The 15,140-nt window shown below is 42.8% G+C and overlaps 2 protein-coding genes across 2 annotated transcripts; both read right to left on the reverse strand.

The window, feature by feature from the left end:
- Positions 1-739: 739 nt before the first annotated feature.
- Positions 740-6,841, reverse strand: lix1 (limb and CNS expressed 1). The gene is made up of 6 exons (XM_080852702.1): positions 6,713-6,841; positions 4,838-5,001; positions 3,235-3,375; positions 2,479-2,574; positions 1,466-1,543; positions 740-1,272 (listed from the first exon to the last, which is right to left on the reverse strand). The coding sequence occupies exons 1-6, from the start codon at positions 6,753-6,755 to the stop codon at positions 880-882; spliced, it is 915 nt and encodes a 304-aa protein (XP_080708828.1). The 5' UTR covers positions 6,756-6,841; the 3' UTR covers positions 740-879.
- A 2,223-nt stretch (positions 6,842-9,064) lies between these two features.
- riok2 (RIO kinase 2 (yeast)) lies at positions 9,065-14,746 on the reverse strand. Its single transcript, XM_080852826.1, has 10 exons — positions 14,596-14,746; positions 14,159-14,297; positions 13,957-14,073; positions 13,326-13,501; positions 12,989-13,077; positions 12,390-12,581; positions 12,179-12,271; positions 11,545-12,066; positions 10,910-11,015; positions 9,065-9,401 (listed from the first exon to the last, which is right to left on the reverse strand). Exons 1-10 carry the CDS (start codon positions 14,659-14,661, stop codon positions 9,240-9,242), a joined length of 1,662 nt encoding a protein of 553 aa, XP_080708952.1. The 5' UTR covers positions 14,662-14,746; the 3' UTR covers positions 9,065-9,239.
- Between the last annotated feature and the right edge of the window lie 394 nt (positions 14,747-15,140).

A 15,140-nucleotide genomic window follows, 5' to 3' on the forward strand; every position in this document is an offset into this window, starting at 1 on the left:
AATAAGCACTGAGACAAATAATCATAGAAACATTTATTTACATTATAAACACATTTTATGTCTTCCCTTTTTTTTTATCGAAGCAAGAAGGCGTTTTTGTTACAAAAGTGTCACGAAGCACCAGAAAAGATCTCATTGATGAAATCTGTGGTTTGAATCAACAACAAAGAAAGTCATGGGTTTCTTGTATACAAACATTGAAGGCTGCGCGCGCAAATCCGCGGCAGAAAGCCATCTAAAAGAATACAGAAAGCCCAGTTTAAATGTATTGTTTATTACCTATTTAGCCTACCGATCCCTATTCTGTTACCATGAATGCTTGCACACACCCTCAACATATGCCCAAACGTAACCTTGTACATTGTTGAGCCTTTTTCTATATTTTATTTGATTTGATATTTTATTTTGCCTGGCAAACGGATGCTTCCTCCTAGGTATAGGCTACTGAACATCTTACCAACTCTGTTAGAGCAGTTCACCACACAACAACTCCCTGTCATGTTGCCTTCCTCCACAGCTTTCTCATCCACTTCAACGTTATCTTGCTTCTTTCTGCCGCGAGATTGCGCACGCAACCAGTGATGACGTAGCCGAGAAACCCATGTATAGGCATAGGGCGAATAGTCTAGTCTCTCTTTGAAAGGGTTACTAGGCTATCAGTAGGGCCGACTATTAACATTAGCACACAACCACCACATTCACAATTTCAACTCGGCTGATCCCGAGTTCCACAGGGTGGGAGAACCACTGTCCATCATTTAACATTATAATTGATACATCATTAAGCAGGTTTCTAACTGCTCCCACAACCTCCGAAAAACACACTGATGTTAATCCTGGCCAGAGATGAGTCGCCTTCTAATCCATATGATACGAAGATCAACCGAGAGATTCTCTATCGTTTATATTTTCTTGGGAGTAGAATTCATAGCTTTCAGTTGGGTCTGTCAGGCTGCTCTCCGGGCTCGGCTGTCTGTTATGTCTGAAACAATCTGGGTTTGGCTCTACGTGAGACCACCGGTCTCCATTTGGGCCAAACTCCAGCTGCTCGCTATAAGCCTGATTTAGAGCAATGCTCAGGATCTCTTTCTTCTCCTTGTAGAAGCGCAGCTCGCGACCCGAGCGCCTGGCCTGCTCCATCTCGTGCAGGGCCACCTGGAGCTGCTGGGACAGTAGGCCAGGCGCCTGCTGCTCCCGCATCATCCAGTCCAGCACCATGTGGCTCCGTGTGCACTCGTCCAGCCGGTGCTGCGAGTAATAGTTAATGACGTTCTGAAAGAGATGAATGAACACATCAAAGATTTGTGGGTAGGCTACTCGGCAATGACACTCATTTTTTTTAACTAAAATATCTAGATCTCGTGATAGTAGCTCAGAAAAAAGTTCAGCATTATAACGCCACTTCACGGAACACAATTTGTATTTATACATTCTTGTTTTATTTATCACTGTTTGAGGAAAATACCTGGCGGCTACATCTCCTCTCGCGAAACGCTTTTAGCGACCCATTCCAGTGCAAAAGTTGAAACATCGTCATGATCTCCTTCAGAGTGAACAAGAAAAACGGAGAAGTAAAGTAGGCTATATATATAAATTACACACACAGACATTGCTTTTGTTATTACGCTTAGTAATGAATATTTATTGTTTCCATTATCAAACAATCTGTTAGCAATACATCAGCAGCTTACCTCGGGACACTGAAAAATAGGGCAAAATGGAATGCTACTTTGGGTCTACCTGGAATCTTGCCATGTATTTCAAATTTCGAACATAACGGACCACAGATGTATGGACTGGGATACATCATTACTTTTGGGGTATTATTTTTCTTGAAGCCTACTTTGCAGGTTTGCAAAGGCTCGTTGGACAAAAATGATTTTAACCTGTAGTCTAGGACTTGTTTGAATATTGCCCTAGGCATTTTGCCTTTACATAAATCACAAGCTAGTGTAAAGATTGATATGGGCATGTTTGAGCATGTAGCACTTCAGCACATATCAACAAATGAGTTATGTGTGTGAGATATCCATCCACTGAAACACATGCTGAGCAATGTTTCACATTACATCTGTGTACTTTGGAGAGAACCCACAGATGAAAATGCTGCTTTAGGTAAAATGAAAACAAATCTATTTCCTCTTCCTTTCCTTTTTAATTTACTACTGCCTTCTTGAAATTTAAGAGCTCATTCAATTTCAGGCAACCATTAAAACAGTAAAATATGGTGGGCCTGCACTGTATTTATAACATTGAAACTCTGGGTTTAGGGGAATTCTACCTAGATGGTGAGAAGATAACATGGTCGATAAGCAGAATAACAATGTTAATAAGCTGCAGATTTCCAAAAAGAAACAAAAAATGGCAGAATAACAATACAAATATCAAAAGCCCTAATGCAAGGGTAACTTCAGGTGATATCAAAAGTTGTAATCGTTTGAACCTTAGACATATTAAACATTTATTTCATGTAAATACCTGAAATTCCAGCATTGTTTTGCCAGCGTTTGATTCAAGCATGAGACAGTATGCTCCAATGCTTGTGCTGGGATCTGAGGCCTCTTCAATACACCCCTGGAATCAGTGAGAACACAAAGGCACAACAGCTGAAGACATCACTACAAAAGAAACGTTTCTCAGACTTCCGCTGATCACACATCAATCTTCTGAGCCTCACAGACCTTTAGTTGTCCTAGCGATGTTCTCAGCTTTTACAATGCCGTCGGAGAAAGGAATAGCAAGGCCTTTACATGGGAAATAGGGGGGTGTACAAGGGTATGCTGAAGACCACACACATAAATTGGGCCCCCTCCTGACCTTCAGGAGACAAGTGTTTGAGGGTTATCAAGAGCCTTCTATTCTTTGCTTGTTGGAGTAAAGCTCTTAACCATTGGGTTTGCTTGAGCTCTCCATAACAAATGAATTGTAGAGCAAAGCTACACAAAATGGCACATTCATGGTTCTGAATATAGTCACTTTTGCCTTCTTCCTTTGTCCACTCATTTCATATATACTATATACACACACACAAATGCACATACATACATACATACATACATACACACACACGTCACACACACACACACACACACACACACACACACACACACACACACACACACACACACACACACACACACACACACACACACACACACACACACACACACACAGCATCAACATAAAAGGAAAGAGGGCATGGTAGTCATGATGCATGGAACTGACACAACTCACATTTGTAGTAGCCACAGTCTCCTCAAGGCTTCTTTTGATGAAGTCTGGGGTGATCCTGCGTGAGGGCAACTCATTGAACATGGAGTTCATCAGGGCAATTCGGGCAGCATCACGCCTGGCCTCTGCCTTGGTGTAACAGTTCTGGCAATGTTGGAAAGACAGCCAGACGGAAAAACAGACAGAGAGACAGACTTAGAGAAGAAAGATAAATAGAGAGAGATCTCAACCACACTCTTCCAAGTGAAACAAGTTTGTGAATACCACAAATGCAGAGATAAATGAACTGCACCATCTTGTCTCTGAATACTGTTGTGAATTTAGAGAAGTGTTATTTGGGCAGTGTGCGGCAATATATATTAAAAGTGACACAGAGGCCCAGCCAAAAGTCTGAGCAACACACAGAAAGCAGGGGTGTCAGCACTTAATAGCACATAACACATACCAAGCCCATCACGGGATTACAGATCTGATTATGCAAGCACTCTCACAACAAGATCTGAGCCAGTTCAGTTTTGAAGTTAACATATTTAAGATCAGCATCTGGCTTTGCTAGCTTGGTGAGGAAAAAAACCCTGAGCCACAATGGTCCCATTTACAGACATTGTGGGATTTAAGAAAAAATATAAGGTGCAAAAACAGGCAGTCAGAACGTGTGGGAAGAGAGTGAAACAAGGGAATTAGGGGGAATGAACGGATGGCCCGTCTTTGATCCAAAACAGAGAGAGAAATACCTCTTCGGTAGAGTCATTCCACTGTGCCCAATGGATTAAAGCAGTCCAAAAAAAGGGGACCCCCGTGAATGCTCATGAATGTAGGGCCGTCTGTACAAAGGGCCGCGCCAATCAAAGCCCTGCCTGCGCCCTATTCATACAGTGTCGTCATTGGAGCCAAACGTCTTTCCTCGCCCAAATGGCAGCAGCTGCCCTCTGGTGCGTGGATTTGCAACCATGTTAAACTTGGATTGCAGAGAAGCAGGGTATGAGAGACCTACAGGCCTTTGGATCAGCCACTAATGAGACATTACTTACGCAACTGTTCTTTATTTCTTGACACTGTTGGTTCCAAGTGAATATTTTTAATAATTTAGAAAGTTACGGAGGATTATTATATATTCTTTATCTGAGCTCCAGCCATTTTTACACAGGTGTTCCACAATCATATCTGCACAAAATTGCTCTCTTCTTATTTCAATTTAATGAATGAAAAAAATCTTTATAGCCTACTCAGTGAAAAGTATCTTTAGTCTTGCTGCTCCCAAGAACATTCCTCGCGTATAGCAAGAAACCTTCTCAGACTGATTTGCGGTGAGCTCTTGTAATTGGTCTAATAAGAACCACCTGTTGGCTCCTCCAGTTTTCACACAATCTCTCTGTCTCCCCCCCCCCCAAATCCTGCTGATCTTAGCTCTATTCTGTGTATAGTTTGACCTCTTCAGTTCGGCATACTTCACTGACACGACCTGCTGAATAAGGTCTTTATCAGGCCAACCATTCTTGATGAGAGCTAACTTGCGAAATCTCTCACACAGGAGTCATTGACATGCACACCTGGTCCGAAGAAGGGCTGTTGACATGTTTGTGTTCGGGGTGAAAGCGACAATTACCTGGAAATTACCGAAACAGCTCCCGCCTGGTAATGTGACGTAGCAGATGAAAGGTGGGACCGGGGAGGTGGATGACTCATAAACGACTAAATTCTCCGGGTGGACGGAGGCTTCCTTTACCTGCTTCTGTTCCCAAAACTGATGAAGCATTGCCACAACGTTCACTGGAAACAAAAGAGATGACATGATTAGCCTAAATGATTTACTGAAATGCAGGGAGAAAATTGATTTGCTACTTTTTATTTTTGTAACAAATTGATTTGATTGAAAACATATTATACACACATTGGAGAATGCAAAAATCACATCAATTTGAAATAATTAATATTGTTTTATGGTGAAAGGAGTTAAGAAGTACTTTGCCTTTCTCAACATGTCCAAAAGACCTAGATTTAGTCTGATGTATATAGTAAATGTCATTTGTATCATTTCCAAATGAGAGAGAGGTTCCAGTAATTTTTTCATCAAATTTGATTTGACGTGCCCTTCACGGATGTCCTCACAGATAAGAGGTATTTGGGCAAATGTCTGGGTTGGTGGCAGACAGAAAGCATCTGAGAGGAGAGAGGGGGCAGTAGCAGACCCAGTTCTCTGTTGTGTTTATTGAACTTATTCATGTCCAAAAGAATTTTCCAGGTCCATATCCAATTCGTCAAAGGCACCCATGAGAGGAAGGGCCAGGCAGTGAAAATGACCTTTAATTAGCTTTTAAGGACTTAGTCCCAATTAAGACTTTTGTAGTGAAGCCAATTGCCCTGCAGGGACATTGTTTTTTAAATATCTGCTGGGTCCATGGACCTCTTTCGAGCTGTTCCCCTGAGGCTTCTGATATTGAATATCATATTCAGCTCCTGTAACCGGTCAGCACATTAATGACTGTCAACTCTCACATGATTCAACTCACCTACTTTAAATCATAGTGAATTATACGCTTTGCAAGTCTACCGCACATTGTTTGGATAGGCAAATACACAGTAAAAACTGGCTCGACAGAAGGGTGGAAAAGTTGAATTGCCGTACAGGTGTTCGCTACATGTGACAGAAACAAGTCATGGACTTGGCTTCAAGCCGGCAGCAGGGTCGTGAATGTTAGAGACATGGTTTCGACATGTTCCTTACATTAATTGTTTATGCAGCCTCTTTTAATCAAGGCTGTGGAGATATGTTATACATATCTTTCCGAGGAGGCTTGCAATAACATTACAGAGAAGGGCCCATTATATATTGTTGTAAGGGTCCTGGTCTGGGTGAGAACATGGGTGTGTTTTCACAGCAGAGAAAAATTCCATCATTTTGTTTATTTGAGTGGAATTAGTTACAGTGGGCAACACCCTGTAGATGGCATGAGAACTCATATTCACTCCTCAGTTTGATGAATGGGCAGTGTCTCATAGACAGAGGAAATATTGTGTATTGCTGTCATTGGTATTACAAATCACTGGTGCTGGGAAACTGCATTGGAATGTCATGCTGTTTGAAAACGTTAGACTTTAAGTGACAAGCATGGGCACTGAAATGTTAAATGCAATGTTGTTGTAGTCGACATCCTGATACAACTTCTGATGAAGAAGAGGGAAAGCTGTTTATACAGTCTTACAGAGGCAGTTCTGGGAACCATAGCTGTAATGTTAATATTCAGTACAATCATTTTGTGAACCACAAATATTTACTGTTTCCTTGTGAAGTCAATGATAATTTACTATTTATATCAACTTGGCCCACTTTAAATTCTCAAAGCTACTTTTCCAAAGAGCATAGTCATCCTACTGAATGCAAACTGCACATCCAATATGCAGTTGCTTACATACAGACAATAACTAACTTGTTAATGAGCACAGAGGGACAGTCCAACAGTTTCAGCTCAGTTATACTCACAGTCTTTGAAGACTTGATCGTCCTGCAAGTGAGGTGCAGACATCCTCTCCTCCCAAGGAATCCCAAATGTTCAACAAGTGCTTGGGGGTCCCTGTTCAAATTCCAAGAAACACCCAAAAACCAACTCACATGCTCCCCCGGTTAATGTGAACAACTCCCAGCCGAGCGCAGTTCCACAAGAGAACAAATGCAGAAGGGGGGTCCCCCCACCCAGTCTTTTTACTCCACTTCTCCTCCCGACCTCCAATCAAGTATGGCGAGCGCTGCAAAGCCGGCCCCAGGGGTCCCCCTTCTGTGGCTGGCCCACCTTTGTGGAGAGCTGAACTAATTAGCTGCGAGTCTGACTGCCGCAGTTCAGTCCCTCCTCACCCCATCTCCTCACTTGCTCACACACACACACACACATTCAGACTACCTAAATCCCTACACAGGAATGCTGCAGCCCCCTTCTCAATTCACTCATGCTCAATCTCACATCTTATTTCTCCAACTGCCTGACTCCACAGCCAAAGGGTGGGTGCTTTTTTTCAGCCCCAAACTAAGCGTCAAGAAAATGTGTTCTTCATATTCTCCGCCAAAGTGATTTAAAATGATGCATTTCTTGTCAGACCTGTCGGCGCTTTTTGCAGTCGCTCAAAGAAAAATACACACATCACACACGTTGTGTCGAGCTTTCGTTCAATGAAAAGATGAGAATATACAGCAGCGATGTAGAGCAATGCAATTGTGTGAACACACGCAAAACATGTGAATGCGTCTTTTCTTCATCAACAATTTGAGCTTTGGACAAAGGCATTGGTCCTTAACAAGCTCATCCACTCCCAGTGATCAAGTCAACACCTCAGTTAGAAGAGAAAAAAAGACAGATGGTCTCAAATGGTCTGTTACCGAATTGTTAATCTCCCTATAGGCATGAATATCATGTCTCGAGATTTAACTGTTTACTTTTTCCAGCTCCCCCTGGGTCTTTAGTGTGGGACGTGTATTTAGGCAGCCCCATTCATAATACAGCCTCATTGTGAGGGTCCCTGGGAATGGAGAGAAGTGCTTTGCATAGCTGACGGGCCCCCTTGACAATCATGACATGGGAGGAGGAGGGGAACTGCATCCCAAATGAAAAGGCCTTGGGAGCAAACACCACAACCTGAAGAGTTTGTGAATCTCAATTGATTTCTCAGTCAGGCTAGATGGGATCTAAGTAGCAACCAATAGACAGAATCCCTAGTTGCTTTGTAATGCAGTCCGTTTTCATACCGGTCTTTACCTACACAATAATTAAAAGAGTGGCTTTCATTAGGGTAACTGCAATACAGAGTGAATAGTGAGAAACGGCTGAATGGGTATCAGCTTTTGCACGTTTTCACCTCTCTCAATGTGATGCACTAGCCTGACTAAAGCCAGACTAGCCAGAATGTGGGATGGGCAGACCTAGCCTCACGGTGCCCCTGCCTAGGTCAAGAAATGGGAACTGTCTGCACAGGAAATAACACAGACTGCAAAGGACATGCAGAGACACTGGGAAGAGCAGAAGGTTCCTCACATCTATGGACATCGGAGTGATGAAACCCACTTTTCATCCTACTCAGAAGCCCAGAGAATTCTGTTTGCTTTATAATCCATTACCATGGTAGATTCCATTCATCATTCCAGGCTGGAAGGTAATTCTAACATTACATTTAGACTGACTAAAATAGCCCTCTAGGACATAAATGTTACCCATATCATCTACATTGGACCATTGTTTTCAGATGCCCTATCAGATGAGAGGCTGCAGCGGCTGTGTTGACATAACCTGAGCGCTTCCTGGATAAAGTGCCCTTTGTTTAAGACTCCTGCGGTGTGAGATGTAAACTGTGGCACATGGTAGCCTGGCCTTGCCTGGCACAGGCCCTATAGCTGGAGGCTTGCGCCAGGAATGGGCTTAAGACACACAAAGAGCTGTATTTACTTACCATTCTTTCCTTAACCAGCCACCCCTTTGCTTTCCAACTTGGATGGATTGATGTTGGAATACACAGGCCAGCTTGATAATGCTTTGGTAAATAAAAGTTCCATACCAGTTGATAGAAAATGGAGTGAAAACTAGTTTTTTTATGGATGAGGTGATTTCCCTGAGTTTTAGGTCAAAGGCTTCAGGTGGATTTCTTTAAAACTACATTTAGCAGCAGCTCTATGTAGAAAATAAAGTGCATGACCAAATGCAGCAGTACATGTTCACATCATTGATTGAAGCCACTATTCTCATGCCCTGTGATACATTAAAGAAAACAGGATGCCAGCAGATAGAAAAAGACGCGCCGTTGTTTCCTTTTTTTTACTTATGCCATCAATAGCAGTTCATATTCAGAAAGAATACACACACAAAAAATATATATATATAAATTCCACCTCCACTTCCCTCCCACCGGACATGCCAAACATGATTTAATCTCAGGTATGCATCTCTGCTCACTGTCCTCAGGGGTTGACTGTGTTCCCTGGAGATGGAGTCCTGGACTACCAGTCCACCCCACCCCCCCTCTGTGGCTCAGCCCCAGAAGTCAGCACAGTCCAGGCTGCTCTTGATGTTGCTGGAGTTCTCCCGGCGGGCCTTGGTCACCAGGCTGGCCTCTCCCTTCTGCAGGCGCCGGTGGATGGCAGCCTTCTGGTGCTTCGACAGCTGCCGCTTCACTTTCTGTCTGATCACCTCCTGCAGGAGAGAGAGAGTAAGAGAGAGAGAGAGAGAGAGGGAGAGAGAAAAAGTGTAAGTAAGAGGGGGGGGGGGGGAGGAGGGTGAGAGAGAGATAGATAGAGAGAGAATGCAAACAATAGTAACATGGAGAAGAGAAGACTGATGGAGAGGGGTCGACGGTCATAGGGAGAAGGAGGATGAGAGAAAGAAGCGAAAGATCTGGGCAAGGTGGAGAGGGTGAGGTTAAGAGAGAACACACCAGCGGAGCCATCCCAAGGTTATGCTAGAAATCCAAAGAATGGGGAGGTGTTGTTTGTACTGGAGAAAAACTAATCTGACATGTGTTAATACTTCGATATTTGATGGACCTTTAAACCTATTCCGTATTATGCGTCTCCAAATATGTCTAATAAAAACTTGAAAAATATTTAACCAAGGACATGGAGATATAAAAAGAGAAATACTACACCTCACAGCTGGAGCCTTGGCTACAAACCTCAGCAGCCGAGGGTGTGGGATAGAGGGGCCTTGCACTCAAAAGACTGAGGTAAACCTGAGCAAGTGAACGTATGTATAGGGGTACAGGCAGCATATAAAAAATAGAGAGAATAGGCCCTAATCCAAAACTATTAAAAGCTACTGCACATTTAAGGATAATTGGATATTAAGGATAATAATATTCATTTTGCATTGAAGGTGACATGTCTGTCTTGCTGACGGGAGTTGTTCTGTGCTGAAGTCATGTTCATAGAGAAAACCAACTGACTGTTCAGTTCTGAAACAAACAAGATGCAATTGGTGCAGTGGACCAGACTATCAGCTGAACAGCACACATCAATATAAGACTTGGACTTGGGGCAGCGTGGGCTTGTTCCTACCTCAGACGCTAAGGTGTCTCTGGCTGCCAATAGCTGCAACCCAACACTCAGCCCAGCCGAGAGCTGCACCAGCCCCAGCCATCGGCCCTGGCCCCAGCCCCTGTCATGTGACCTAAAAGGCACTTAAGCTGGCCCCGGTTGTGATCCAACCTCGTGATTATCTGACAAGGGGGTGTCCGGGACGATTGATTTTTGCCTCTGCTTTCTGAGGGCTTTCATGGGCTGGTAGGCAGTACATTTAAGCGGTAATGCGCTCAACGTTAATGACCTCTCTCCCTCTACCCCTCCTCCACTGCTAATAAGAAAGGGGGGGGAATGCCATGATTATGTTACTAATGCACACTAAAGAGGGAAATCGAGCAGCTATCCTTTTTCCCTGACATTGTCAAGACTTGTGCTCAAACTCCATGTCAATTTGTAAGGCTCATTATCAAGACCTGAGCGATCAAAAGGGGAGAGCAGGGGGAAATGGGAAATCCTTTAAAAACGCAGCTATGAAGAATGTGAGGGCGAGAGGTTTTCATCCTGGCCACCAGGTGGTGCTGTAGATTAAGAGGTCAGAGGAGAGCGGTGTGTGTGTGTGTGTGTGTGTATGTGTATGTGTGTGTGTGAGTGTGTGTGTGTGTGTGTGAGTGTGTATACACTCACCGGGGCAATGGTGGAGCAGCTGGTGATACTGTTGGTGCTGGCCACTGTGCTCTCGCTGGTGGTTCTCCTCCGATGCTCGTTAACGTGCTGGAGACTTTCACCGTCTCTGTAGGAGGCCATACATCCACACTTATTAGGCATGGCATGCATGAAGGGAAATTGGTCCTGATTTGACCATTTAGGCCCACACACACACATTGAGCATACTGAGGGCTCCAAAAATTCCCAAAACAACTGATCATACAGAATGTAGGGAAAATCATACTTTTCTGTAATTCTAGGCTTTGCTGTCTATTACTACAATATGCAGATAGTTAACACAGCAATAGAGCATGAAACAATGGTACGTAACTAAGGTTATAACGAAAGACTTTGATTTGAGGCATAAAGCATGGGTTAACATAAATGTCATCATGACTTGGCATTTAATCATACTGAGATTCATAGTTTCTTGATGTTAACTAATGTTTTTCTTATATACATAAACCATAAACATGGAATCGACAAACTAAATCTCTGCCAACAGAGTAAATAGACTTAAAACAACTACCGATTGATTTTGAATTGAGCAGTACTGATTGTAATTGAAGAAGATAGCTGAAGCTTTCAAGTGCCCAATGAAGCAATCCATGTACCTGAAAGGCTTGAATTCTTTGTTGATGGCTGAAAGGTCGACAAGGTCAGGGCACTCGTCGGCCTCCTCCAGCTCTTCATCACTCCTGGGACTCGTGCAATTTCCAGCTCCTAGTTCCTTTGGTAGAGCTTCTGTTCTCGTCTCGGTTTCATCCACATTACGTTCTAGTTCACTCTGGTTATGGGTTTGGTTGTCTGTCTGTTTGTAAATGGGGCCACCCTGGCTTGGGTCACAGTCTGGCTGGTCTTTGCTGGGATCATGCTGGCTTGTGTTAGTGTCCTTGTCCAGTCTTAGCCCCTCCAGTTCCAACATGGCTTGCTTATACTCCTCCAGGTCTGCCACCTCTTCTGTGCTGAGGTCAACTGGTTCAATAGGGCCTTCCTCTTGGTCCTCATCGTCCTCATCGTCCTCGCTCTGGCCCTCGGCTCCCTCCGGACCCTCTGGGTGGAGAAGCTCGTCGTCCTTCTGCATGGCTTTGGTGTAGCCGCTGGCTGAAATCTCCACGTCCAGTGAACACCCTCGCCTACACAAACAAAACCAAGCCCCCATTAATAACTAGTCTGTCACAGACTGTATGCCAACAAGCACTGATAGGCTGACAATCCATTTCACATTGTGTATATTACACACATTACCTTATGTCTTTGAAAGTTGGGTAAAGTTCGCTCTCATAACTGTAACGTCTGATGAAGTATTCTCGGACGCATCTCACATCGCGGTCAAAATACCTGTGTGCAAGAGGATAACGTTGTAACAAACAAGTTGAACTTCATTTATTAAAGTCTATTAGAGTCTACCAAGCTTTGTACGGTCGATGCTGTTTGCCAGACACAGTGATGCGATTACCATTCTGCATTGAGATGCGAGGTGGACACCATCTGGGGAAAGTCGATCATGGTGACGTGATCGTTGTCGTCGAGCATGAGGTTGAACTCGTTGAAATCTCCGTGGATGAGCCCGTGGTTGGCCAGCTTGACGATTAGTTCCATGATCTCATTGTACAGAGCAGAAGCATCGGCCACCTCCCGAACCTGACATCTGAAACGAGGAAAAAATAAACATTGTGATACTTAACGTTATGTTCCCAATCATTCTTACTGTAGGACTGTATACACTGTGTGTTAAAGACTATTCTAGCTTATATTAAAACTAATTTCAAAGGAACTACATGAAGCATTTCTTGAGCACTACTTAATGATGTGCTATCATTCGCACAATCTTCATAATGTACACATGACAGGGTGAAAAACACAACAGGAATGCAACGTAACTTGGGTTACTTTTTTTGTTATACATCTTTCCATATATTTATGAAGATATAAAACATTCATACAAGAGAAAACAGTCTCCTTTAATATCAAAATCTTTAAAGCAAAAAAAAAAAAAAACACTAATTAACCAGTCATGATGGAAACAATTACAAGAATCATTAAAGGATCACTCACAGAGGATATCCATTGATGAGCTCCATCACAACGGCGTGCCTGTTGTAATCCACGGGTTTTGGGACAGGAAATCCCCTTTCGTACAACGCCTGCAAGAGGGGAGACACGAGGTGGTCAGGCACTGGCATCCACTCAACACCACACCGCTCTCAGGATTGCTAATCAACGCTGAGGCAGTCCAGAAAAAAATAAAGACCACATCTGATGAACAGTCTTTGAGCATCAAAAGCTAATTAAATTCCTCTATTTAGCTTAATTACTAGCAGAACTGTGAACACATGTTGATGTTACTATGGGACACTAACTTGGTCAACATCAACAAATCCTGGTGCCATACCTTCATATAGGCAAACTCTTTCATGGCGGACAGGCGGGACAGATAGAGCCAAGACATGCTGCTGCGGCCCTTGTGGTAATCCCGCTTGTTCTTTAAGTTTCGGAAAGATGTCCTTCCAAGTCTGTGCAGTTTTAATGCAAACTGCTCATCCTCGCCGTTTGCAACAATGTAAATGTCTGTGGAGTGATTTAAGATCATAACATAACATTTCAACACAACCTTGATGTCTAATTATGTAGAGCTGCACAGAGTCAAACTAATTGAAGACGCTATGAAGTCAACACAGCATCGGATTTAGAATGCATACGCATAAGTAGACAGTATTTGACTAGCAGACCAGCAGCAAATTCAGGGCAAGGTAATATAGGTTCTTTAGAGAGAGCATGCACATGGAAGTGAAAAAGATCCAAATTAAATGAGTAACATTGTGCTAAAAATCCACAATTCTGTTGTATCATTACCTATTGTCTGTTGTCTACCACTCAAATTAAAATCGACTTACTGGGCACACACCTAGTGATTATTGGTGTTTGGATCATATAAGAGCAGCTTTCAACATTGAAGCATGCCAGAGGGTGGGACCAACTGGAACCTAACTCACATAATAATAAAAACAAAGTGTCGATCCTACCTGACTCTTTGCCTACTCCCATTTGATTTCCAACAGATGTGATGACATCCCGCGATGACAGAGTCTTCAGTGCCAGGTAATCATAGCCTCCATAATTCAGTCGATATCCTTGCACCACTGAAATGGAGAGAATCACTCTTTCATTCCAAGCATGACCCATCATTCACAATGACCGTTTACAGTAAATAAAATGTCAACTTACTCTTTGACCGTTCGTAGGCCATCAGTTTGTGTTTTACCAACTCTCTCAGGACTTTATTGCATCCCCCATGTTTGAGACTAGCTATGGAGGCGACGAGGCTCACTGGGACGATTTCATGATTTTTCATTCCCATTTCGACCTATGGCAAGCATGATTCACACAGCACACGAATGCAGATAACGTTAGTTCGCTTGGATAGGCAATCAGCTTACGGTACTGAGATACGTTACCTTAAGATAATGTGGCTAGACATATAAGCATACGGATAAGATACAGTGGCTGGTCAGAAAGTATGACACAAATATAAAATTCTTAAAACAGCTACGCTATCTAGCTAAGGTTACCACAAATAAAGCAAGCATGAGCTAACCGAGTTGTAAGCTCTCTTGGCTAATGTTACATGGATAGCTAAAACTGCTATTTACAAGGATACTTACGGCGGTTAGAACCCGGAAATCATCGCGTGAAAGATACCTCAGAAGAACAACGTTTAATTTCCCCATTTTTATGATGTGCAGACAGTTTATTATATCGAAATATTTTACTTTTTCATAACAAGATATTTCCCAGCACGTCACATTTACCCATTACCCCCACGTGTGAAATCCGGAAGAAGAACGTACAGTACGTAAGGTCCTGTAAGCAACCAATAATTTTAAAAGTCTGCCGAATTTGAAGATGTATAATTAAGATGTGAATTAATATCATTGTGGTATTTCATTAAATTGCCAGGAAATGCATTAATTAAGTTTGTGTTACTTCGATACATTTGGTGTGGATTATATAGTTAGACAACAGAAGTTGTATTTGTAAGGGTCCTGTTAGATCCTGATAGCACAAGGAACCACGAAACTTTAAAGATAATAGAAAAACCCTTCTTTTTCAGTAAGAAAAATGTAGTAACACTATGATCTTCATTTAAATGTCTGCATTTAACTGACACTAGAATAACATTAGAAACAGTATAGCCTTTAAACTTCAC

The sequence above is a fragment of the Sprattus sprattus genome (genome assembly GCF_963457725.1).
Source record: "Sprattus sprattus genome assembly, chromosome: 15".
Classification (NCBI taxonomy): Eukaryota; Metazoa; Chordata; class Actinopteri; order Clupeiformes; family Clupeidae; genus Sprattus; species Sprattus sprattus.